Genomic DNA, 27,433 nt, shown 5'->3' on the forward strand with positions numbered 1-27,433 from the left:
CCTGTGCCTCAGTTTCCCTGCTTAAAAAAAGGAAGTGCCTTAGAAAGTTTTTATGAGGACAAATAAAATGATCTGCAAATAGCTTCAGGTTGCTTGGAAATAAAATGAAATTGTAGGCCTTAATAATTACTATCCCATTACTTTATTAATATAGTTATAAGCCACAGGTGTGAAAGTTATGAAACTTCCATACCCTCAAGCTGCAGTGGGGTGGGGGGGCAGCAATGGGATGGGTCGAGAAGCAAGAGTGGAGGAAGAAAAGGAGGAAAAAAGCAAATATTTTTATCAAATTTTCAGGACTTGACATTAAATACCAAATTAGTGAATTCATTACCTCGAGATAAATGCTGCTCCTAGTTTGGCTCTGTCCCTTTAACCTTACCACAGCCAAACTCAGTGTGACTCATGGGAGCCTAGAAATAAGACATATACAATTTTAAGGGAAAGGGAGAATTAGGAGGTTTGAAGCTCCTGCGGGAGAAGACTAAGAATAGACAACCGACACAAAGAGAAGAAGCTCCTCTTTCCCTTTCCTCCCAGTGTAGGTGGTCCGCTAGTTTTACAGTCATTCCTCTAATAGCATGATTTTTCTTTTCTTCCTTCTTTCCTTCATTTCTTTTTTCCTTCTTGTCTTTCCTCCTTCTTTCTTTTACACAAAAATTAAAAAGTGAGGATAGAGTGGCTTTTTCTATTAGGTTTCAACTGTGACAGGAACTACAGGTCACTAATCTGTTTTGGGGAGTGGGGAGAAAGAAAAAGAAATATCTGGAGATCTGGGAAGTTAAATACCAATTAATACTCTCCCTTCGTGAAAAGAGAAGTGAGCAATAAGGCATATGAAGAAAAAAATCTAATAGTGCCCTCCTTTGTGCACCCCATCCCCTCAAGAAGTGAAGTGTCTTAGTAGGAAAAAAGAAATACAGGCGGGGAGGAGGATATCAAATAGTAAGGGATAGGGGCAGAAGGAGGGACTAAAGATAAAGAGGAATTTGAGAGGAACTGTAGAGGATTTAATACCACCTTCTGCGTGTCCAGCCTGGACATGGGCAGAAAGACACATCCCTGCCCTTAAGATGCACCCAAAACATACGCCTGTGAAAAGCACTCGGTAGCAATTTAAGACAGTAAATAATAAAGAGATAAAAATAGGTCATGGGACATGAAATGTTTATGGGAATTTCGGGGTGGGAGCTATTATTGTGAGTTAGGGTAACAGCTGTACAAAGTAGGAACCATAGTTATGAAATTCAGAAACTGCGGCTGCGGAGGGCTGACAATAATTTTTCAACACCGGGAAATGTGAGAGATTCCAAAGAACGCTCCACCTCAAATTCCTCTAAAACCAACTCCTCAAGAATGGCAGTCCTAAGAAACCTCGACCGCCGTGAAGCGACGGCTTCCGGAACCGGTGTGGCCAGCTTGGGGTTGCGATACGGAGACTGTTTGCGTGACACCCCCTCCACCTCCCGCCTCCTCTCGCCCCGTGGTTGCCCTGGCAACGGAAGGGAGCCGGCGACCTGGGTTCCGGAAGCCGGGGAGCTAGAGCTTGGAAGCTACCCTGGTCCAAGGATGCTGAGTCCGGAGCGCCTAGCCCTACCGGACTACGAGTATCTGGGTAGGAGCTTCGCAGAAGGAAAGAAGTGCAGACAATTAGGCCAGGGTCTGGGGAGGAGGCGGGGAGGGGGCTGAGTGGGAACGGGGTCCGCGCGGAATAGGGAGGGGCGGGGGGGGGGGCGCGTTCCGGGGCCTGGACTTGCAAGGCTGAGCCAGGGGGAAAACAGCACTGGGGGCCAAAGGACGTCTGAGGTGTACGGGCTCAGGCAATGTGGATTGTGTTCAAAGTGGGATAGGTTGGAGTTGAGAATTTGGGGGTCCTTTTGGAATATTATAGATCATGCTGGTGGTGGAGTAACCTTGGAACCTGAAGTGCCAAATCAGTCATTCTGTGAACAATCATCTTACCGTTAGAGCGGCCACTAACATTTTTGAGCATTTCTTTGACATTAGGCGCAATGCTAAGCATTTTACGTGCATTTTAAAAAAATTGATCTTCACAACAGCCCTAGGAAGAAATGCTGTGGTTTTCTTCCATTTTGCAGACGGTGAAACTGAGGCTGAAGAGGTGACTTGGGTAAATAAGGCCACACAGCTAGAATATGGTAGAGCTAGAATCAGAAGCTAATCTGCCCACTCCAGAGCTTGAGCTCTTGACTCCTGAGGCAGTAGCTGTAGTACTTCATTGAGCACCTTCAATGTGTAAGGCCTTTGCTGGGTGCAAAGAGAATATGTGTGTGTACGTGTACATATATGCACATACATTTAAAAAAATCATAGGCTTTATTTTTTAGAGGCGTTTTAAGTTTACATAAAATTAAGCAGATGTCATAGAGCCGTTCCCATATACTCTCTCCTGCTCACTCAGTTTCCCCTATGATTAACACCTGCCATTAATGTAGTGCATTTGTCACAGTTGATGAATCAATATTGATACATCTTTATTAACGAAGGCCAAGCTTTGCATTAGGGATCACTCTTTGTGTTGTACAGTTCTATGGGTTTTGACTACTCCATGTCCTGTATCTGCCATTATAGTATCAAGCAGAGTAGTTTCACTACCCTAAAAATCCTCTGTGCTCTACCCATTCAGCCTTCCTCCTGCCCCCCACCCTTGGCATCCACTGATCTTTTTTACTGTCTCTGAAGTTTTACTTTTACAGAATGTCATACAATTGGAGTCATACAGTATGTAACCTTTTCAGACTGGCTTCTTCACTTAGCAGTATTCATTTAAGGCCCTCCATATCTTTTCCTGGCTTGATAGCCCATTTCTTTTTATCACTGAATAATATCCAATAGTATGGATGTATTATAAAATTTTTTTAATGAAAAACAATTCTAGTTTAAATTTTTTAAATGGTACTGTGGAAATTGGATTAAAAATATAAAGAAGTTTATAGTGAAGCCTCCTCCCATCCCCTTTCCCCCACTTGCCAGTCTTCCTCCACCCTTAGTGCCACAGCAGTAACCACTATTACTGGTTTCCTGTGTATCCTTCCAGATTAGTTTATTACGTACATAAGGGAGAGTATAGTGCACACTTTTCTAATTTAATAGATGTTAGAGTGAGATGTCAGTCTTAGAAAGCTTCCTTCTTTTAAAAAAATTTTTTTAGCTACATGGTATTTAAATAATTTAACCAATTCTCTATTGGTAGACAAGTTATTTTTAGCCTTTTGCTATTACTAAAAATACCCTACTGAATAACCTGCAATTTTTTTCCTTTACTAGTATGTCTGCAAAGACAGATTTCAGAAAGTAAAATTGGTAGGTCAGGGGAATATGCATTTTAAATATTGCTGGATATGACCAAATTGCCCTCTGTAGAGGTTGTACCATTTTACATTGCCACCAGCTATGTAAGAATGCCTGTTTCCGTATAGTCTTTCCAACAAAATATATCAAAGTTTTGAATGATTTCAACCTGTTAAGTGGCAATAGCCCAGGGTAGATTTAATGTACATTTCTTTTGTGCAATTGAGCATCTTTTTACCAAGTTTAAGGGCTATTTGGTTTTCTAAAGGTATACATATATATAGAAAGAGGTGTATATATATGCATAATATATATGTATGTGTGATAAATGTGTGTGTGTGTGTATATATAGAGAGAGAGATTAATTGACCACATCCGTTAATTAGTCAAAAGGGCATAGTTATATCACAGATAATTTTGTATTAAATGAATAATAATAGCAATGTCTAGCAATGCCTAGACTTTTGCAAAAGATTTTATGTATTGTATCTTACTTACCCCATACTCAATGAATCTATAAAATATTTGAAAAGTCTAGTCCAATATTTGGTCCCTTGCGTGTTTTTTGTTTAAATAATATACCTCACAGTCTTGGCATATTTAATATACTGCTGCTTTGGTGAATAGAAGTTGGTGGCCCCTCCATAGTGGCTTTTTCAGGAAGACTAATTCAGTGGCAACGCTGATAATGAATCTACAAACAAAATCAGAGTCTCAAATTGATTCAAAAAGCTTCAATGTCCACCTAACATCTGAACCCTGGGCAAGTGCTTCTTCAGGCTCTGTTGCATATTTGAGCCTCTTAACTCCTTGTCCCATTCAGCATCTGGACAGTGATACTGCCCTAAGCAGGGTCATACTACTCACTGGCTTCCTCATGGTTCATCAAATCATACAACTCTGCTGAAATGCATTTGTCTTTAGTTGGGAACAACCCCTATCCATTACAGTTTGGTCTCTTTTACAGGATGCGGTTTTGAGGTAGTCACCCTCAATTAAATGACCATTGAAAGCCACTCTTAATAGATTAATTTAATAAAATATTTCCTGGTTTTAAAATTTTAAATACCTGTAGAGGGTTTATCTTTTCTTTTCTTTCTTTTATAAATTATAAAGTCACTTACATGTATAGGCCTAGAGAAGAAAATACATATAGAGAAAAGAAAATTGCAGGGACAGGAAAGCTCTACACATTCAGTGAAACAGAAAAGCCAAAGCTGAGTACCCCTTGGTACGTGTGTCAGAAGACCTCTTATTAGTATTATGGTAGAAATTACAGGAGTACCTATTCAATGAATATCTATAGATTTCCCTTTCTGTCTGCTAGCCAGGCCTTATATTTGCCTTTTGACTATTAGTGAAGAAAATAATCAGTTGGGTAAACTGATCCATTCCCCTGCTGACTTTGTGGATTAGAAACCTGTAATCATGCTCTGGAATGGCTTAGGATCTTCAGATCATCATTACAGAATCAGCTCAATGATGTTCATGCCTGCAGTCATCAGAATGTAATGATAGAAATTGTGTCAATGCCGAGGGCTGAATAGAGAGAGGAGAGTCTGGTAAGGAGATTAAATAAGTATAGAACCCTTGAAAGATTTCCAGCCTTATGAAATCTACTCATTGGAAGCTTCTGCCAGAGGCTGAGGTGTGTTTGTGTATCTGGTTGGGTGTGGAGAGCTCTCTAGAGCCGAAGGGCAGCCTGTTCTTGTCCCAGATTTGCAAAACACACCACCTACGTGCTGACCTGAGTATAAGCATGAGGGTGTGAGGTTTATTTTTTACTCCACCTAATTTGGTGAGGTGCATGCTTTCACTCACGCTCCAAGTTACCTCTTCTGTTTCCATGGAAACTGCTTATTCTCACTAAGTTTGGTATTAGGTTGGCATAATAGATAACTCTAGGAAATCAGAGATGGTCTTTCTCCTTTGCAGGCTATTCTTTTAGAGGAATCAGAGTAAATTGGATAGTTTTTTTAAGCTATAGTTTTTAAGCACTTCATATATACTTAGCACTGTGCCTTATCTGATTTATTCCTCACAACCACTACACAAAGTAGTGGTAGTTATTAATGTCATCTCATTTTACAAATAAGGAAACTAAGGCTTAGAAAGGCTAATTAATTTGTACAGAGTCACATAGGTGATGATGCATAGCAAAACCAGGATTCAAACCCAGGTTTGTCGATTCCATAGCCTGTTTTGCCCTTCCACCAAGAAGATGCAAATAGACAAAACCAAAATGCTTATTTGCTGGCAAAGGTAGTGATCCTTGCTTTCCTGTTAGAAATAGAGCTCTTAAACAGTTCATTAGTTGCAAGTTTCCTTGCAAGGAATTGTATTTTACTCATCATTGTATACCTGCCTTTCACAATGACACAATACAAGCAGATCTGTTAAATTGAATGTGAATAATCTCATTTTAGGGTACCGGGAACCCCAAATATGAGCAGCTAACAACAACAATTAAGACTTAATTAGGCACTAAAAAAAAAAAATTAAGCTCTTACTATGTACCAGGTAACATTTTAAGTGCTTTACATATATTAATGAAGATAAAATTTTTTAAATATTTTATTTATTTATTTAAAAGATTTTATTTATTTATTTGAGAGAGAGAGAGAGAGAGCTAGAGAGCACAGGTTGGGGAGAAGGAGAAGCAGGCTCCCTGCAGAGCAGGGAGCCCAACATGGGGGTCTCAATCCCAGGACCCTGGGATCATGACTTGAACCGGAGGAAGATGCTTAACTGACTGAGCCACCCAGGTGCTCCAATATTTTATTTACTTAAAAAAATATTTTATTTATTTGAGAGAGAGAGCATGCATGTAAGCAGAGGGAGGAGCAGAGGGAGAGAGACAAGCGGACTCCACGCTGGGTGTGGAGCCCAACGCGGGGCTTGATCCCACGACCCCAAGATCACCACCAGAACTGAAACCAGAAGTCAGGCGCCTAACCTACTAAGCCAGGTGCCCCGATAATTTTAATTGTTATCTCCATTTGACAGATGAGGAAACTGCAGCATAAAGATATTAAAAAACTAGTTAGAAAGTCAGGGAGGCAGAATTCTAATCCAGCAGTCTGACTCCACAGAGTCCATATTGTAAAACTCCATGCTATAAATACCTTGAGCAACTCCAAAATTGAGGTTCCCTATTGTATAGACCTATGCATGGATCCTGGAGTAAGTTCAGGTGACTCCAAAGGCTTAATTTAACATTTCTGCCAGGAGGGGGCATACTAGGAATCAGGATGGATCAGGGAATAGTAAAATTCCGGTTTCCTCTTGCCACTGGACTCATCTCGTAGAGGCAGGCAATGAAGAACATAACTTCTAAAAATAAACCATTCAGGAGAGTTTTATTGACAGTAATCTATGTAGTTTGGGTAGCTGTGTGATTTTGAAGAAGTTACTTAACTTCTCTGTGCTTTAGTTTCCTTATGGGCAATATGTGGATAATAATAGTACTTATTCATACATGTAAACCTTTAGAGCAATGCTTGGCTGCTACATTGTGTCTACATTGTGAAAAGAGAGTACAAAGATGAGTTAGATATCTTTTAGAATACCTGGGGTAGGTGCTCAATAAATATTAACTATTATAACTATACTTTTTAATTTTTATTTTTTTAAGATTTTATTTATTTATTTGAGAGAGAGAGAGAACACTGAGGGAGAGTGACAGGGAGAAGCAGACTCCCTGCTGAGCAGGGGCTCCATCCCAGGACCCAGATGAGATCATGACCTGAGCCAAGGCAAAAAAGCTTAATGACTGAGCCACCCAGGCTCCCCACCCCCTGCTTTTTTTTTTAAGATTTTATTTATTTATTTGAGAGAGAGAGTACAGAGGGAGAGGGAGAACTTTTTTATTTTATTTTTTTTTTTTAAAGATTTTATTTATTTATTCGACAGAGACACAGCGAGAGAGGGAACACAGGCAGGGGGAGTGGGAGAGGGAGAAGCAGGCCTCCCGCCAAGCAAGGAGCCCGATGTGGGGCTCGAACCCAGGACCCTGGGATCACGACCTGAGCCGAAGGCAGACGCTTAACGACTGAGCCACCCAGGCGCCCCTAGGGAGAACTTTTTAAAAAAGTTTTTTTTTATAATATATATTTTTTAATAATATAATACATCTGTTGCAGCCATAAAAATGTGTTCTCAGATGTCCTGCTGTGGGGAGGGAAGGGGAGGGTAATTGACCTTCAACTCCAGCTCTGAATCCAACACCTTGTACACACTGAGGTTGCACTTCCCACAGTCCGCTTCCAGCCAATGGCTGGGTAGGACAGACCCACTTCTATGAGATAGGTGACTTATTCTTTTAATGGTGGCTTTGGCTTGAGGATTCCCATTGCATTGCTGTCTAAATTCTCTCTCTCTCTTTCTCTCTCTCTCTCTTTAAAGGTCAATCCTGCATTGTGGTCTATCAGCAATCCCAGCCTCCTGCGGCTCCCCTCCCCCCCACAACGGTTGCCCCATGGGTTTTTCCCCCAATATATCTCTGGCATGTCTGATCCTGTCTTGTCTGCTTCTCAGAGTATCTGGATTAAGACAACATCCAACAATCACTGATATAGTCCCTTCCAGCCTCCAGGTTAATATAATTTCTTCAAGCCTTGGCAGAGGTTCTGACATAGGACTCTTTCTATGTAGAAGACTCTTAAGTGTTACTAATCCTATTTTTTGTATTTGCTGATATCAAAGTACATGATATTTACTTGTCTTACTGCCAAACACTTTTTAAATCGTTTGTTTGTTTATTTATTTATTTATTTATGGATGAATCCTGATGAGGAAACTTATTTCTGTTTGAATATAATTAGTGCACCTTCCAAACTCAACCATATGCTAGGAAACATTGCTCTTGACCATAAGTTAGCAGAAATACCCTTAGGACTTTAAAGTGCTTGGGTTGTTGCAGAAAAGAAATGAAATAAAACATTATAGATGTTACATTGACTTTCTGAATCTTTGGAAACTAGGTTTATAACATATAAAAATGGTCACTTTAAAATAGTAAGAGCATGTTTACAGATCATTTCTTCTTCCCCCCCTTCTCCTTCTTTTTCTTTCTTCCAAATTGTCCCTTCTTTCCTGAATACCCTCACTCCTATAGCAAGACATGAATATAAAGTGTTCCTCCTGAGAAACTTAATTCCATATGGAGGAGATGGGACATGTTCACGAATGACAACACCACAAAGTGACAGTGTAGCCAGTGTCATTATAGAGCAAGTGGGTGAACTGGGTGTGTGCCGCAGTCTTAGCGGTTTCCCAGTTTGGCTAGCAGCTTCTCAGTCCCGGAAGGGCAGCAGTTCCCTAGGTGGCCCAGTTCCGGGATGTACTTTCGGGACTTGTTCTTGGAAGTTCAGCCTAGGCTCTGTTTCTTCAACCTTTCCAAGGATTCTGTAAGCTATTTAATAGATATAATAAATATATATACATATATGTATATTTTTAAGATTTTGTTTGTTTATTTGTCAGAGAGAGAGAGAGAGAGAGAGAGAGAGAGCACAAGCAGGTGGGAGCTGCAGGCAGAGGGAGAAGCAGGCTCCTGGCTCAGCAAGGAACCCAATGCGGGACTTGATCCCAGGACCCTGGGATCATGACCTGAGCCAAAGGCAGACGCTTAACCAACTGAGCCACCCAGGCATCCCATGTAATAAATATATTTTTATTGGGGAAAAAAAGAGAGAGCAAGTGATAATTTTCACTGGGGGAAAAAAAGAGAGCAAGTGCGTTCTAAGGCATGTTGTTCCAGACCCTCACCCATGCCCATTTCTTCAAGGTAACTAAATTGTAGGTGATTTCTGTGTTATTCTGGGGTTTTAAAATGGTTCTGTAAATTTTTGACCTCATCATTTATGTATTTAAGTAATATTAAAATCTTTCCTCCAACTGCTGTGCAAAAGTTGGGCATCACTTTTATTCACACAAATACCATGTTTGCTAAATGAGTAATGTTAGGAGGCTGAGTCCGTAAAGTTTTAAAAAGTAATGATAGAGATCAGAAGAGACAAATGATCCATTAACTTATCTCTAGTTCATTATCCTGTTCATATCCTTCTTGGCACTTATCACAGTTATCTTGGTTATCTATTTGTATACTTGGTTATTGTCTGTTTCTTACTAGAATGTAAGCCATGAAGGCAGGCCTGTTCTCAGTATTTCCAAAATCTCACACACTGCTTGGCTCAAATTAAGTGCTCAATTGTTAAATGAATGGTCTGCTTTAAGTAGCAGAATAATTTTTTCTTAAAAAGGGAGAGAAAAATCCAGTTCAACAAATAGTTGCTGAATTCCTCCTATAGAGAGACACAAGACTTTTTTTTTTCCTCCTCCTACAGATGGAAAAAAAAAAAGGATGACTGATTAAAATCTGCCCTGGATTCTTCTGGTTTTAAACTCTAATTATACCTAAGGATAGTTTCCTGCTTGATGCCATAATTTCTACTTTTTTGGTTAAATAACAGTAAGATTTAACCCATTTTTAAAAAATGGTAATTGGGATATCTCCAGGAGATCCCATACTATAGTTGGACAGAGTAATATGCTTTGATTAACACTGGAATTACCCTTGCAAACTAATCTCTGGGTTCTCTGCATTGGGATTGCCCTTGCACCACTTCCCCAGGGGCCTTAGGAAATAGCTCATTCTATGATTGGAATTTCAAGTCAAAACACATTTATCTGAGCAGAATTTTAATGATTTATCAAAGAGAAGGGGGATTTTCCCAAACACATCTGAACTTACCAAATTACTGATCCCATTAGCTATGTTTTCTCTTAAGCACCTTTCTTTGAACAAAGCAATTACTGCTGAAATCATCAAATGTATTTTTCATAAAAGCTTTTGACTAAGTTTTGTTTGATTAGCAGGAACCCGGTAAAAGTAAATATTGTTTGAGAAGGCACTTTCAGAGCCCTTTCTTTTTCTTCATTGAATTAGCTTTTTAAAAGCACTATTCTTTGGAGAGTAAGAGCCTTTTTCCAGCTGTCCTATTGTGTAGCTCAAGGTCTCGTTAATGCTATTATCTGGCCCTGAGATTACAGGTAATTGTGATAAAACACAAGCTTCAGTTTCTGTAATCTCAGACAGAAATCTGTTTGTGCTCAGGCCTTCATATCAGGTGTTTGTTAAATTCAGACTTCTCTCACCTGGGTTAGCCCCATTGGCCCCCAGTAAACAGAGGTATCTAGCAGGGACAGGGCTGCATTAGGGACATTGCCTTTTTTTTTTTTTAATCATGTGGCAGAACTCCTCCTGTAGCCAACTTACATACAACGCATGCTAAATAGGAAAATTACATATTTTAAAATAGGCATGTTTGAAACAATAACACTTTTGAATGTGAAATGTACCAAAGGCCACATGTCTTTGGCTTTGCTTGTCAAATGGAGAGGCGGCCAGAACCACTCGGCTCTATGGTTCTCATGCCCCAAAGTCCTGCAAATTGACATGTAAGTAGACAACACACAAAGAAGCTCAGCCCATGAGAAAGTGAGTTTGGGCGCTTGGACTGGCCTCCTTTCTCTCTGTGTGGAGTTTTTTCCAGCTTCACTTCTTCTGTCCCATCTTAGTTTCTCAGAAAGGAGAGATTAAATGTGTCTGGAATTTCAGCATGTTAACTGCACAGGCAACATGAGGCTAGCACTCAGGCCACTGTTCAGCCTGTCATATGGAAGGAATTGCTTTTCAGGGGAGATTATAATTGTGTATGTAGCCACACAAATGCACATTCTGCCTGGAGGAAAATGCACAGAAGAGGAGGCCTCATGCTGCCACTCAGGTCTCTTTGTAGAGGGCTGCATAAGAAGCCCTCACATGGTGGAGTCAACTCTTTTGGGCTTAATGAGTCATCTTTTTGTGTGATGCCTACTTCAAAAAAGAAAGAAAAAAAAAGGAAGAAGAAGAAATGCACGTTTCCCAAAGTGGGTTGCTTTTATTGGCCCTGCAGCTTTGTCTAAGAGTTTTTGTACATTCCTGATGACATCACTTACAATGCTAGTGCACAGACAGTAAACAAAAAATAATTTAGCTTTCGGGCATTTAGACAAACCTTGAATAGTTCAGTTTAGAGAAATGATAATAAGCTTTATAAACAGCGCACACATGAGCTTAAACAACAAGCATGACCCCAATCGTTTTTGGAATGTGATGTGTTGAAAGATGGCTATAGAGAAAACTAGAAGCTTGACAGTTTTGAATTATGTGCAGTTCAAACTCGAATCCATGGTCTAGTGTCAATCCCAAGCACTATGTTCTAGTTAGTGGATAAAATACAGGCTACTACATGAGTAAGTCATCAAGGTCCTTGAGCCATAGCATTTTACCTATAAGAAAGGAAAAGCTAATATTACCACCTACCTCACAGGAATGTTAGAAGATGGAGAAGATAAACACATGGAGCTCTTTATAAGGAAGGTATTTTGTAAATAGAAAATGCTATTATTATTCTCCTTGACCAAATTTCCCCAAAAAATGGAGTTGATAAAACCTACCTCACAGGGGGCTTATATATCAAGTATCTTAAACTATTTAATAAGACCTAAAATGGTCTTTTTTTGATAGTCTATAGGCCACCAAACATGATATTTAGATACATGGTTAACTTACAAAGTCTCACATATGCAGTTGATCTTCTGCCTTATCTTCAAGGCTGGCATGGTACAGAATTGTAAATCTATAAGTAGAAGAAAATAGGTTAGGTCTCCAGGGACAATGGTCCTGCCTTTTTTTCTCATCAAGGTTATGCCTATGAGTAGCCTATGGAGTCTTGCTAATCTTTGTTGCCATGTCTGGACCTAGGGATTGTTTTGACCTTTGCCTTTCCAGCAAATATTTGGTTTTGATTTCATATTTCTAAAGGAGAAATACACTTACAAGGAAAAGAAGTGGTTGATTTGTCTCGCCTTGTGAACTTTTTCTTACCATATTTCCTAGTAGTTAAGAGAAAATAATTATTGTTGAAGGACCTGATGTCAGGTTCCCCAAGTAGAAAGTTCTTAAACTCAGCTGAGTAATAAAAACAGCTTTGATTGTTATGTTTAGAACAGGGACACCAAAAAAGAATTTATATATTTTTTAAAGATTTATTTATTTATTTGAGAGAGAGAGGCAGAGGGTAAGTGGGGGTAGGGGAGTAGAGGGGCAGTTGGAGAGGAAGAGAGAAAGCAGTCTCTGTGCTGAGTGCGGATCCTGATACATGGCTTGATCCCACGACCCTGAGATCAGACCTGAGCCAAAACCAAGAGTCGGATGCTTAAGCAACTGTGCCACCCAGGTGCCCCAAGAATTTATATATATATATTTTAAAAGCTTTTATTTATTTATTTGACAGAGAGAGACACAGCCAGAGAGGGAACACAAGTTGGGGAGAGGGAGAAGCAGGCTTCCCACTGAGCAGTGAGCCTGATGTGGGGCTCGATCCCAGGACCCTGGGATCATGACCTGAGCTGAAAGTAGACACTTAATGACTGAGCCACCCAGGTGCCCCAAGAATTTGTATTTTTTAACAACAAAGTTATCACTGACATCTCTTCTTCTGTTGTTGGTATTTTCATAAGATTTGAGACCCAAGATTTCCTAGGATGCCTCAGTTGTAGCCATTTCCAGCCGATAGAAAGGCTAAGGGGAGGGAAGGACTCCAGGATAAACATCTCTTAAGCAAGTAAGGCAGAAGTGACAAACACACCTTTTTCATAGATGAGAAATTAATATAAGGCCCCTGCTAATTGCAAAGGAGCCTGGGAATTGAAGTTCAGCTAATCATGTGCAAGAAGAATAGGAGCACAGATTTTGGCAATGCAAACAATAATCTGGCATACCTGGTATTTACAGTGGAGACATCTCTCCCACTGAAAGTGAGGTGTTGGTAGCTAATTACCCTTATTCATGGGTGAAGCATGGATGTCCTGGAGGGTGTTTAACTTTTTCTCCCCATCTCTACCTTTCAGAATCAAAGTGCTGAAGTATTTCATCCCCATCCCTGTTCTCATTCTTTTTTTTTTCTTAACTCTACGTCTCCGTTCATCTCTCTTGTATCACCTCTCTTTCCTTTTTAAACATTTCCAACTAATCAGAATAGTCCCTTTCTACACTTTAGTGAACTCATACAATGTTAGGGTTTTAGTTCTTTATAATTGTGTTGGTTGCTGGGTGTTGGTGGTTACTTTGCTGCCAATTTTTTTTTTTTTTTTGATTGGGAGTCAGAGACCCATGTAAGAATCTAAATCTTGTCTCCAGAGGGCTAGTTTTACAATAAATAAAGATACTGATCTTCCTAGACTCAGAATGATTGGTAAAAGATTTAGGAGAACAAGAAAAAGGTGGTGCAACAGAAACTGGGGATGGAGTGAGTTTCACTATGGAGGGAGTGTTCAGTGATATCATTTGCCTCAGAGAGGTCAAACAAGATAAGAGCCGCAAAGGAGGTTGTTAGTGGCATTAGGTGAGAAGTTTCATTGGAGGAGTTTGGCAGGATGCCAGATTTTCCTGGATGGAGGAGTAAATGGGAAGGATGGAGTTGAGACAATAGGTAGACTCAGCATTTTTTTTTTCCCAGATGTTTGGTTGATTGGGGAAAGAAAAGGAGAGGGGGTGATAGCAAGAGTAGAGTTTGTTGTTTTTAATTTTTTAGATGAGAGAGACTTGAATATGTGTATAGGCTGAAGGAAAGGGAACCTTGGAGAAGGAGAGAGGGAAGATCCAGGAGAAGGAAAGGATAATTAACTGAATATGTTTTCAGAAGACGTGGAAAGGAATTCTGGGATCAAAGGCAGGGATGCAAGGTTATTTTGGAGGTGGGAACCGGGGCCACATTTATCCATTAAGCATTATTGGTATTGTAGCTAATCTATAAACTGTTCTGAGATCTTTGAAAATATTTGAGTCCTAAAAAAATTTATTGATCTTCAAATATGGATAAATATTTAATTATATGTTTATAAAACATAATATCATTATTATAATTAGTATAAAACATTTTATTATATTTGAAAGCAATTTATAGGTAACATTTTTCTTAATTAGTAGCAATTCCCAGTCAAGGTGGGAATGGTCTTGAGACCATTAAGATGGTCATAAAATGACTCTTCAAGGATTCAGCAATAAAAAAGAAGGAAATTCTGTCATTTGCAACAACATGGATAGACCTTGAGGGCACTATGCTAAAATAAGGCAGACAGAGAAAGACAAATACCATATAATCTCACTAATATGTGGAATCTAAAAATAAACTGAACCCAGAACTGAGGGGGGAGAGGGTGAATGAAATGGTGAAGGTGGGAAAAAGGTACATACTTCCAGTTGCACAATAAGTAAGTCCTGGGGATGTAATGTACAACATGGTGACTATAATTAATAACACTGTATTGTATATTTGAAAATTGCTGAGAGAAAGTTGTCATCACAAGGAAAAATATTTGTAATTATATATGGTGATGGATGTTAACTAGACTTATTGTAGTGATCATTTCGTAATATATACAAATATCAAATCATTATGCTGTACACCTGAAACTAATATGTTACATGTCACTTACATCTCAATAAAAAGAAAAAGGAAAAAAAAACTGACTCTACAAGGAATAAATATATTTGATCAACAGAGTTGGAAAGTAAGGAAGGTGAAGAATTAAGCTTAGAAATGGAGCTGAAAGTTGATATTCTTTACTTGACCACCTCTTCTTTGTCTTTGAAGTCAGGTTTTCAGGGTTTTGTTCTTAGAGTTAGAGAAACAGAAATAAAAGACTTAGGAGAGCAAAGAAGTCTCTCAGTTTATGCAGACACATCAGGTGTTCTCTAAGTTTCAACTTATTTTCTTCAAGAGAACTCTCCTGGAACACTCCTTCACCTAAGTTCTCCTACTCCAATCTGGCCTGGTTGCTCTCTAAATCCTCTCTCCTTATCACATATATTATTTGTCTCTCTCAAGTTATATTCCATATTTCCTGAAGCCTGTGTTTTCCTTTTTCCTTATATGCTCCTTCTTTTTGTTAGGTGGCATCCTCCAGTAGCTTTCTGAGAGAGGATGCATGCAAAATAAGATTTTGGGGATCTGAAACTGTTTTTATACTACCCTTAGATTTGACAGATAGTTTGTGTGGGTATAAAATTCTATGTTGGAGGGATGCCTGTGTGGCTCAGTTGTTGGGCTCGGGTCGTGATCCCAGGGTCCTGGGATTGAGCCCCACATCGGGCTCCCTGCTCAGCGGGAAGCCTGCTTCTCCCTCTCCCACTCCCCCTGCTTGTGTTCCCTCTCTCACTGTGTCTCTGCCAAATAAATAAATAAAATCTAAAAAATAAATAAATAAATAAAAATAAAGCCTATGTACAAAAGCACATAGGCTTTAAAACGTTACAAAGCAATTGATCACAAATAAAAAAAAATTCTATGTTAGAGATAATTTTCCTTAGAATTTTAAAAACATTTCTCCCTTTCTAGCTTTTTATATTATTGTTGAGAAATTTAATGCTGTTTTGATTTGTGATATATCATAAAGATGTCTATTGGTACAGATCTTTTCTCATTCACTGTCTTGAGACCCTTTCAGTGTGGAAATTCATATCTTTCAGTTCTGAGAAGTTTTATTGAATTATGTGTTTGATATTTTCTCATGTCTGTCTCTGGAACTGTTACTCAGGCATTGGACCTTATGGATTCATCCTCTAATTTTTCTATCATTCTCTCTTCTTTTCCATCTTTTTCTTGGTTGTTGTACTTTCTGTGAGTATTTTTGACCTTTCTAATCTTGTTGAATTCTAAAAATAGCTATTATTATATTTTACATTTCTTTACTTATTTTTTGTTTTCTGAATTCATGAATACAAGATTTTATCTTGTCTTTCTATGGTGGTATTTATTTATTTTTTATTTTGTTTTGCTTGTGTCCACATCTCCTGCATTTTTTTCTCCTGAGTTTCTTTTTTTATTTGTTATTATTTTTTTAAGATGCGAGAGCATGAGCAGGAGGGGCAGAGGGAAGGGGAGAGAGAATCCCAAGCCAAGCACGGAGCCTGACCATGGGGCTTGATCCCATGATCCTGAGGTCACCATCTGAGCTGAAACCAAGAGTCAGACGCCTAACCCAACTGTGCCACCCAGGCACCCCTTATTTGTTTTTTTTGTTTTGTTTTGAATGTGTTTTTCATGTAAAAAGCTTTCCTTGAGATTTTGGAGCTTTTTGGATTTCTGTTCAGGTGCTAAGCAGGGGAGGGTCTTACAGATCAGTATGTAGACTTTAATGTAATCATCCTGTTTTTAGTAGGGCCCCTTTACCTTCAACTGTTCTTGGTGTTTCTGTGTTCAAAGTCCTAATGATTCAGCCTCTTAATAGAGAATAAGCCTGTAATGTTTTAAAGGTGGAGGAATGGTAGTAACTTTGCTACACAAGGTTGGGGCTAGGATGTAGAAATATAACTGCTTCTTATGTACAATTTTCACCCAACTATATTAGTTAGCTCAGGCTGCCACAACAAAAGATTACAGGCTACAAGACTTAAACAACAGAAATTTATTTCCTTACAGTCCTGCAGGCTGCAAAATCTAAGATCAAGGTCCAGCAGGGTCTGGTTTCTAGTGATGACTCTTTTGCTATGTACTTCTTGCTATGTACTACAGTTTATACATGTGTGTAGAGGGGAGCTTTCTAGTGTCTCTTCTTCAGAGGACACTAATCCTATTGGATCAGGGTCCCACCTTTCTCACTTCTTTTTATCTTAATTACTTCCTTACTCCAGACTACAGCCACAACTATGGATTGGAATTTCAACAAATGTATTTGGGAGATACAGACATTCAATCCATCACACTAACCTTCTGTTTTTACCTGTATTTACATGCATGCCTTCAAAGGTACTTGTACCTACAGTTCCTAAACTTTTCTGGTATTATGTAAGAGGGTAGGCTTGCTTCTTATCACCAGGTTTCCTTAATACAGCCAGTTAATTTTTAGCTTCTTTTAGTCTCCTACAATAGTTATTACTTGTTTCCCTGATTTTCATCTTCTAAAGTTTTCTTAATATTTCTTATCTAAGAATATCTGTCTTCAACTCTTTGTTTTTATGAGTCTATATATTCTTTTATTGAGATATAATTAACATACCATGCCCTTGAATTGCCTATTTTTAATTGGGTTGTCATTTTACTGTTGAATTGTAATGGTTCTTTACATATTCTGGATACTAGACTCTTATCATATATATGATTTACAAATATTTTCTCCCATTCTGTGGGTAATGTTTTTACTTTCTTGATAGCGTCTTTTGGAAGACAAAAATTTTAAATTTTTATGAAGTCCAGTTTATCTATTTTTTCCCTTTAGTTGCTTATGCTTTAGGTGTTACATGAAATTGTTACCTAAATAAAAGATTTATACCTTTTTTTTATCCTAAGAAGTTTATAGTTTTAGCTTTACATTTAGGTCTTTGATCCATTTTGAGTTAATTTTTGTGTATGATTTGAGGCAAGGGTCCAAATTCATTCTTTTACATGTAGATTTCCAGTTTTCCTAGCACGATTCGTTGAAAAGACTGTCCTTTCCCCTATTCTTAGTCTTGGCAACCTTGTCAAAAATCATTTGACCATATACATGGTGGCTTATTTCTGGCTCTCTATTCTATTCCATTGGTCTTTTTTTTTTTTTTTTCCTGTCTCTATGCCAGTACCACACAATTTTGATTACTGTAACTTTGTAGTAGGGGCACCTGGGTGACTCAGTCAGTTATGGGTCTGCCTTTGGCTCAGATCATGGTCCCAGAGTCTTGGGATCGAGTCCCACATCAGGCTCCTTGCTCAGCGAGGAGCCTGCTTCTCCCTCTGCTTGCCACTCCCCCTGCTTGTGCTCTCTCTCTCTCTCTCTGACAAAGAAATAAAATCTTTAAAAAAAAAATAATGTTTGAATGAGTGAGTAAGTGAATGAAGCATGGGCCTAAACTAAAGAGGTCTTATGTTACATTTAAATGGATTAGACTAGGGGCACCTGGGTGGCTCAGTCAGTTAAGTGTCTGTCTCTTGGTTTCAGCTCAGGTCATGATCTCATGGGTCATGAGATTGAGCCCTATGTACTGCTCCATGCTCAGCAGGGAGTCAGCTTAAGATTCTCTCCCTTTGCCCCTATCCCCCACTTTTGCAGGCTCTCTTTCTCCCTCAAATAAATAAACAACTCTTTAAAAAAATGGATTATACTATCACCAAAACATAAATAGCTGATACTTGTGTAGTACTTTGTTGTTTGTAAAGTACATTCAGGTATATTATCTTATTTGTCTTAACTAACTAACCTGTGAAGAAAGAATGATTAGTATCTCTTTTTGATAAATTTGAATATTACAAACAATAAGGTACAATGAAAATATTTAGGAAAAGGATTAAATGGGAAAATTTGGGAATTAAAAATATGGATAGTTTGCAAGATACAAAAAATTTTTGGTAAATAAAAGGCAGAAATTATGTATACTGTATTATGCAATAAAATTAAAGATAATGAAAGTATAGGGGCGCCTGGGTGGCTCAGTCGTTCAATGTCTGCCTTCGGCTCAGGTCATGATCCCAGGGTACTGGGATTGAGCCCCACATCGGGCGGGCTCCCTGCTCAGCGGGAAGCCTGCTTCTCCTTCCCCCACTCCCCCTATTTGTGTTCCCTCTCTCGCTGTGTCTCCCTGTCAAATAAATAAAAAAAATCTTTTAAAAAAAAGATAATGAAAGTATAATTTAAAAGTACCTAACCATGAGGATGTTTTATTTATTTTTTTAACAGAATTTTTTTTTAGAGAGAGAGGGTGGGGGGAGGGGCAGAGGGAGAGGGGGAGAGAGAATCATAAGCAGGCTCCACACCCAGAAGGGGGCTTGGTCTCACAACCCTGAGATCATAACCTGAGCTGAAATTAAGAGTCGGATGCTTAACCGACTGAACCACCCAGGCTCCCCTATAGATTTTATTTTTAAGTAATCTCTATACCCAACAAGGGGCTCGAATTCATAACCCTGAGATCAAGAGTCACATGTTCCACCAACTAAGCCAACCAGGTGCCCCTAACCATAAGGATATTTAAAAAATTATTTACCTTGGTTACCTTGGGATGCCTAGGTGGCTCGGTTGTTAAGTGTCTGCCTTTGGCTCAGGTCATGATCCCAGAGTCCTGGAATCAGCCCCACATTAGGCTTCCTGCTCAGCGGGAAGCCTGTTTCTCCGTCTCACACTTCCCTGCTTGTGTTCCCTCTGTCGCTGTCTCTCTCTCTCTATCAGATAAATAAATAAAATCTTTTTTAAAAAATTACTTTCCTTTACAACTGGGTCAGATAATAAATTTGAAAACAAACTTTTTTTTTAAAGATTTTATTTATTTATTTGACAGAGAGAGACACAGCGAGAGAGGGAACACAAGCAGGGGGAGTGGGAGAGGGAGAAGCAGGTCTCCCACGGAGCGGGGAGCCCGATGCAGGACTCGATCCCAGGACCCTGGGATCATGACCTGAGCTGAAGGCAGACGCTTAACGACTGAGCCACTCAGGCGCCTCGAAAACAAACTTTTTTTTTAAGATTTTATTTATTTATTTACTTATCAGAGAGCAAGAGAGAGAGAAACAGCATGAGAGGGGAGAGGGTCAGAGGGAGAAGCAGGCTCCCCGCCGAGCCGGGAGACTGATGCGGGACTTGATCCCAGGACTCCAGGATCATGACCTGAGCCGAAGGCCGTTGCTTAACCAACTGAGCCACCCAGGCACCCCAAAAACGAACTTTTTTAACCTTAGCACAATTAAAATCTAAAGACATTTACCAAAGCAATAGTTAGAAGAAATATTATTGCTATAAATATCTAATTTAGAAAGATAATTAAGTCAATACTTAAAGAATTTAGAAAAGGAACAAAATAACAAATCAAAGAAAATAAAAAATAGAACTAAACCATAAAAATAGAAATAAGCAAATTTACTGGTGACTTTGCCTAAACTTTCAGAAACAAATAATTCATAAGTTACAAAGTTTGGTATTAACCAAGAAAAAAACTGTGATCTTCATTACTGTCAGCTTTATTGATATATAATTATATACAGTAAAAATTACCAGTTTTGAGGATAAAATGTAATAAGCTTCAACAAATGTATATAGCCATGTAATCACTACCCCAATCATGATATAGAACAATTTCATCACCTGGAAACTTCTTATATTCTGCTATTGATTAAATGTTTGTGTTGTGGGACACCTGTGTAGCTTAGTCAGTTAAGCAGCTGACTCTTGATTTCAGCTCAGGTCATGATCTCAGGGTCAAGAAACTGAGCCTCATATTGGGCTAGCCGCTGAGTGTGGAGCCTGCTTAAGATTCTCTCTCTCCCTTTCCCTCTCCTCCACCTCATGCACGCATGGGCATGTTCTCTCTCTCTCTCTCAAAAAAAAAAAAAAGTTTGTGTTGCCCCCAAATTCATACCTTGAAACCCAAATCCCCAAATGATGATATTTGGAAGTGGGACCTTTGTGAGGTAATTAGGTCATTAGGGTGGAGTCCTCATCATGGGATTATAAAAAGAGACACAAGAGAGTTGATCTCTCTTTTTACCCTGTGAGGATATAGCAGGAAAATGGCCATCTGCAAACCAGGAGGAAGGAGGAGGGTCCTCAGCAGACAGCAGATCTGCCAGTATCTTAAATTTATACTTCCCAGCTCCAGATCTATGAGAAATAAATGTTTAAGCCACCCAGTCTATGATGTTTTTTAAAGTAGCTCAAGCTGATTAAGACAGAATTGGTACCAAGTAGTCAGTCGGGTGCTTCTATAACAAATACCTAATAATGTGGAAGCGACTTTGGAACTGGGTAGTGGGTATAGGCTGGAAGAGTTTTGAGATGCATGCTAGGGAAAGCCAATATTGCTGTGAAGGAACTGGTAAAGGCAATTCTGGTGAAGATCCAGAAAGAAAAGAGACCTGGAGAGAAAGCCTCCATCTTCTTAGAGAATGCATAGTCATGAAGAGAATGTTGGATAGTAAATAGGAAGTATTGACAGAAATATGAATGGTAAAAGGCAATTCTGATGAAGTCTCAGATGAAGATGAGAAATATGGAGGCAAGGTGATCCTTGTTAAAAGTGGCCAAGAATTGGGGTGCCTGGGTGGCTCAGTTGGTTAAGTATCTGGCTCTCTTTTTTTTTAAGTTTTTATTTATTTGTTTTTGAGAGAGAGAGAGAGAGAGAGTACGAGCTTGCATGCACAAGCAGGGGGGTGGGGGAGAGGGAGAGGGAGAAACAGACTCCCCACTGAGCAGGTAGCCCAATGTGGGGCTCCATCCCAAAACTCTGGGATCAAGGCCTGAACTAAAGGCAGACGCTTAACTGACTGAGCCACCCAGGCACCCCAAGTGTCTGGCTCTTGATCTCAGCTCAGGTATTGATCTCAGGGTTGTGAGTTCAAGCCCTGCATTGGGCTCCACACTGTGCATGGCGTCTACTTTAAAAAAAAAAAAGTGCCCAAGACTTTGGCCAAATTCTGTGTTCATGTTCTAGAAGGTAGAACTTGTGAGTGATGATTGGATATTTGGCTGAAGAGAGTTCTAAGCAAAGTGTTGAAGGAGTGGCCTGATTTCTCCTGAATGCTTAAAATGGGAGAGGAGAGAAATGAATTGAAGACAGAATTGTTAAGCAAAATGGAAGCAAAACTTAAAGATCTGGAAAATTTTCAGCCCGACCAATTAGCTGGAACACCAGTCTTCTGATGCCCTTGGACTAGCACCATCAGTGCTTCTGGTTCTCAGCCTTTCAGGCTTGGACTGAAACCATACCACTGGCTTTTCTGGATCTTCTCATAATGAATCTCTGTCCTTCAAAATCTCTTTCTCTCAAAATCTCTCCCCCTCCCCACCCATACATATATACATACATATATCTTATTTGTTCTGTTTCTCTGGAGAACTCTGACTAATATACATTCCTATACAGCCAAAACTGTCCCCTAACTCCCTGGCAGCGACTGATGTGCTTTCTGTCACTACAGTATTGTATTGTATTGTATAGTACTGTACTATAATATTTCATCATAAATGAAATCATACATTAGGAAGTCTTTGGTGTCTAGCTTCTTTCACTTATCATAATGCTTTTGAGATTTATCCATATTGTTGCATATGCATGTTTTTGCAATAATCTGTTTCTTTCTATTACTGGATATTATTATATGAATGTTCCACAATTTATTTATCCATTTACCAGTTGAGAGACATTTGGATTGTTTCCAGTTTTTGACTATTATGAATAAACCTCTTATGAACATTTGTATACAGATCTTTATATGTACTTATGTTTTCATTTTTATTTGGTAAATACCAAAGGAGTAGAATGGCTGGGTCATGTAGTAAATGATCCTTAAATTTATAAGAAACTGCTAAAATGTTTTTCGAAGTGACTGAACCATGTTTATGTCCCATCAGCAATGGATGAGAATTATAGTTGCTCTACATCTTAGCCATTCTAGTTGGTGTATAGTGGTATCTCATGTTTTTAAATAGAATCCACATCCCCTCCCATATTTATAGCAGCATTATTTACAATAGCCAGGATATAGAAGCAGCCCAAGTGTCCACCAATTGATGAATGGATAGAGAAGACATGTTATTGGGTCACCTGGCTGGCTCAGTTGGTAGAGCATGTGACTCTTGATCTTAGGGTCATGTGTTCAAGCCCCATGCTGGATATGGAGCCTACTTAAAAAAAAAAAAAAAGATGTGGTGTATACACAAACACACACACACACACGGAATATTGTCCAGCCATAAAACAGAATGAAATCTTGCCATTTGTGATGACATGGATGGAGCTAGAGAGTATAATGCTAACTAAAATAAGTCAGTCAGAGAAAGACAAATACCATATGATTTCACTCATATGTGGAATTTAAGAAACAAAACAAACAAGCAGAGGGAAAAAATAGAGAGAGAGAAATCAAGAAACAGACTCTTAACTATAGAGAACAAACTGATGGTTACCGCCTGGGGGGTGGTGAGGGCTGGGTTAAATAGGTAGTGTGATTAAGGGGTTCACTTGTCATAATGAGCACAGGGTGATATATGGGAGTGTTGAATTACTATATTGTACACCCGAAACTAAAATAACACTGTAGTAAACTAAGTGGAATTAAAATAAAAACTTTTAAAAAGCCCTTCAAAGTAAAAAATAAAAATAAAAAAATAGATTTTTCCCTAATGACTAATGATGTTGAACATCTTTTCATGTATTTTTTGTCATGTGTTTTATTTATTCAAAGATTTATTTATTTATTCAAAAGATTTATTTATTTATTTATTTATTCAAAAGATTTATTCAAATCTTTTGCCCATTTATTTTATTAATAGCTTGTCTTGTTGATATTGAGATGTAAGATTTCATTATATATTCTGGATATGTTTTTTGTTGTATATATGATTTCCAGTTATTTTCTCCCAGGCTGAGCCTTCCATTTGTATCTTTTGAAAGCACACATGTTTAATTTTGATAAAGTCAAATTTATAAATTTTTTCCTTTAATAACTTTATGCATTTTATGCCCTGATTAGGACATTATTGCCTAACCCAAGGTCACTAAGATTATCTCCTGTGTTGTCTCCTACAGGTTAGTTTTAATTCTTGCATTTAGGTCTATGGCCCTGTTGAGTTGATTTTTTTTTTTAATGGTGTGAGGTAAGGGTCAAGGCTCTTTTTTTTTTTTTGCCTATAAATATCCAGTTGTTCCAGTACTCTTTATTGAAAAGATTATCTTTTTTCTATTGAATTACCTTATCTTCTTTGTTGAAACGAATTGGCCATATTTGTGTGTACATATTTCGAGATTCTCTCTTCTATTTCATCACTATATATATTTATCTTTATGCTAATACCACACTGTCTTAATTACTGTCTTTATCACAAGTCTTGAGAAATCAGGTAGAAGTCCTCCAATTCTTTGTTCTTGTTCAAAATGTTTTAATGATTTAATACTTCTTTTTTTTAAAAGATTTTATTTATTTTTTTGAGAGACAGAGAGCATAAGCAGAGGGTAGTGGGGGGCAGAGGGAGAAAACTCCCCATGGAGCAGGGAGCCTGACATACGGCTTGATCCCAGGACCCCAGGATTGAACTGAAGGCAGATGCTTAATTGACTGAGCCACCCAGGTGCCCCTGATTTGATATTTCTTAATAGCTATGTCAACTTGGGCAAATTACTTGTCCTCTTTATGCTCAGTTTCCCAATTTGTTTTTGTTTTGTTTTATTTTAATTTTTTATCAGTTTCCCAATTTGCAAATTAAATAGTAATAAGACTTATGAAGATTTTTTTTCTTTAAAGAGGGAAAAAGAGAGGGGTGGGGGAGGGGTAAAGGGAGAGAGAGAGAGAGAGAGAGAATCTCAAGCAGGCTCTGTGCCCAGTGTGGAGCCTGATGCGGGGCTTGATATCATGACCTGAGCCAAAATCAAGAGTCGGTCACATAACTGACTGAACCACCCAGGTGTCCCAAGACTGTTATGAAGATTAAATGAATAAAGCTCATAGAACTGTTCCTGGCACATAGAAAGAGCTCCATAAATATTAGCTAATATTATTTTTTCCAGTTCAGTTAAAGGGGCAATAGTGTGTTGATTGAGCCTCAAACCTGGCAAAAATAATCCTAAAAGAGGAAACTATAAACTATCTTAAGATATAAACAAAAGTGTGAAAGATCCTTAATAAATTTCTAGCAAATAGTGTGACATATGTCTACCCCAGAAATGCAATACTAGTCTCATTTCTAAAATATTTATTAAATGTAATAACTGGATATACCCTTAAGAGAATATTAATGGGTATTAAGACTCAAAATTAACTATCTAATTTGTTGAAGTTTCTAACCTTGATAAACTCCCACAGAACTAAAAATAGAGTATTTCTAACCTTTATTAAGTGTTTATTTAAAACTATGAGAAAAGAGGCACCTGGGTGGCTCAGTCAGTTAAGCATCTGCCTTCAGCTCAGGTCATAATCTCAGGGTCCTGGGATTGAGCCCCACATCAGGCTCCCTGCTCAGCCTGGTGCCTGCTTCTCCCTCTCCTGCACCCCTGCTTGTGCTCTCTCTCTCAAATAAATAAATAAAACCTTTAAAAAAATAAAATAAAACTATGAGAAAATTAAGTTTCTATTTCTTAAAAACAAGAACAAAACAAAGATATATATATATTTTATTATATATATAAAGATATATTTATTATATATAATATAAATATAATATATAATATATATTATAATATATATAAATATAATATATAATTTATAAATAAATAACCACTGTTATTTATTTATTTATTTAGTAAGCTCTATGCCCAATGTGGGGCCCAACGTGGAGATCAGGAGTTGCATGCTCTACTGATTGAGCCAGCCAGGCACACCAAACTACTGTTACTTTTTATAGCATTAGATATTAAGACCTGAACATTTTTTTTAAAAGATGAATATAGGGCCACAAATTATAAATGGTCAAAGTTTTTTCTTATGCTTGTGTGAGTGTAAATGGGTATATTTTGGAAAACTGTTTGGCAGTCTATACTAAAACTGAGCATACTCATATCCTATGACTTATTCATTTACTTCCAGGCACAGAACCAGCTGAATGCAGGCATATGTTTACTAAACACTCATACAGGAACGCTCATAGTGACACCATTCATATTAGGCCCAAACTGGAAACTTAAAAAATGCTGTCAATAAGAAAATTAATAAATAAATTGTGGTATATGCAACAGTGGGCTATTATGCTGTAATGAGAATTAATGAACAACTACTCACAGCTCTATGGATGAACCTCACAAACATAGTATTGAATGAAAGAAGCCAGGTGCAGAATACTGCATACTGTATGATTTTATATATATCTCAGAAAGAGATGCCAAAATACATATTCATGTAATTTGTGACAAACTGAGTATAGTTGATAATGTGAAAAATTTATTACATGATAATTGGAAGGACTGTGGAAGGAATAAATTTAGATTCACACCTCCTACCTTATGGGTACAATGAATTCTAGTTGAATTAAGATGTTAAAATACTTTTATATCCAGGGGAAAATAATCAAGTATATTTACCCCTGAGATAATTTTATGACATAAACCAGTAGTAGATATTTGAGAGCAGATGGATGTGTATATAGAATTTGTTTTTTAAATGTTCATAGGATAAATAGTAAAGATAAAAGGGGAGTGACAAGATAGGGAAAATCATGATGAATATGATAACTAAAAGTTAATATATGACATGTAAAGGAAATAAATGGTACAAATTTGTATTATAGTAACTAAGTCCCTTCAGGACAAGTGACCAAAGGAAATTATTTAAGAGTTTGCTCATGTGCACTATTCTTTGTAAAAGTGAAAAATTAGAGTCAATCTGCATGCCCATCATTAAGGCAATGGTTAATAAATTAATACATGTAATAAGTATTCTATAATAGATATCCCTATGCAGCCATTAAAAAAATAGGGAAAGATGTACACAAAGTTTTAAGTGAAAAAATAAGTTACAGAGTACAGAGTGATTACATTTCTGTAAACACGTTAGGAACATTTGCAAATATATGTATGGTCACACGTAGAAAAAGTTCTGGAAGGATGTATAACAATCTGTTAACAGTGAATACTCTGGGAAATTGAATTAAGAGAGTGCTTACAAGTAAGGAAGCCTTATGTTTACTTTATACCATTCTGTATTCTATTACATTCATGTGTTGCTTTTACAATTAAATTTTAAAAGTCTGTATAAGAGGAAAGATAACTAAATATTCAGGTTCACCAATAATTTAAGCTTTGCCAATTAAGACCCTTTTGAGTTAGTTTAAAATTAAAGCTTTATAGTGAGATGTCTGCAAAGAAATTGGTCTCTATTTCTTGAAGGTGGTACAGTCTTTCTGGAGAGCAATTTGGCAATACATAACAAGAGCTATAAAAATGAGCCTATCTTTTGATCCTAAAGTCCTACTTCTGGGAATATATCCTAAGGAAGTAACTCAAAAAGAAAAGAAGTTGTTTGTATAAAAATGTTTATAGCCACATTATCTTTAAGAAAAAACTGGAAATAATCCAGAAGCAAACTGAAGTAGATTAATAGAGTAGAATATTATATCACTAAAT

At 38.0% G+C, this 27,433-nt stretch overlaps 1 protein-coding gene across 4 annotated transcripts in view; it reads left to right on the forward strand.

Annotated features, from left to right (window-relative positions):
- The first annotated feature begins 1,341 nt into the window (after positions 1 to 1,341).
- C11H11orf49 (chromosome 11 C11orf49 homolog) overlaps positions 1,342 to 27,433 on the forward strand; it is a 189,118-nt gene continuing 163,026 nt past the window's right edge. For all 4 annotated transcript variants that reach the window (XM_027579529.1, XM_027579528.1, XM_027579531.1 and 1 more), the window contains exon 1: positions 1,342 to 1,615. In XM_027579529.1, coding sequence (XP_027435330.1) covers positions 1,357 to 1,615 — 259 coding nt within the window. In that variant the 5' untranslated portion in view covers positions 1,342 to 1,356. The remainder of the gene's footprint in view (positions 1,616 to 27,433) is intronic.

This window comes from Zalophus californianus, chromosome 11, assembly GCF_009762305.2.
Source record: "Zalophus californianus isolate mZalCal1 chromosome 11, mZalCal1.pri.v2, whole genome shotgun sequence".
In the NCBI taxonomy this organism is placed as follows: Eukaryota; Metazoa; Chordata; class Mammalia; order Carnivora; family Otariidae; genus Zalophus; species Zalophus californianus.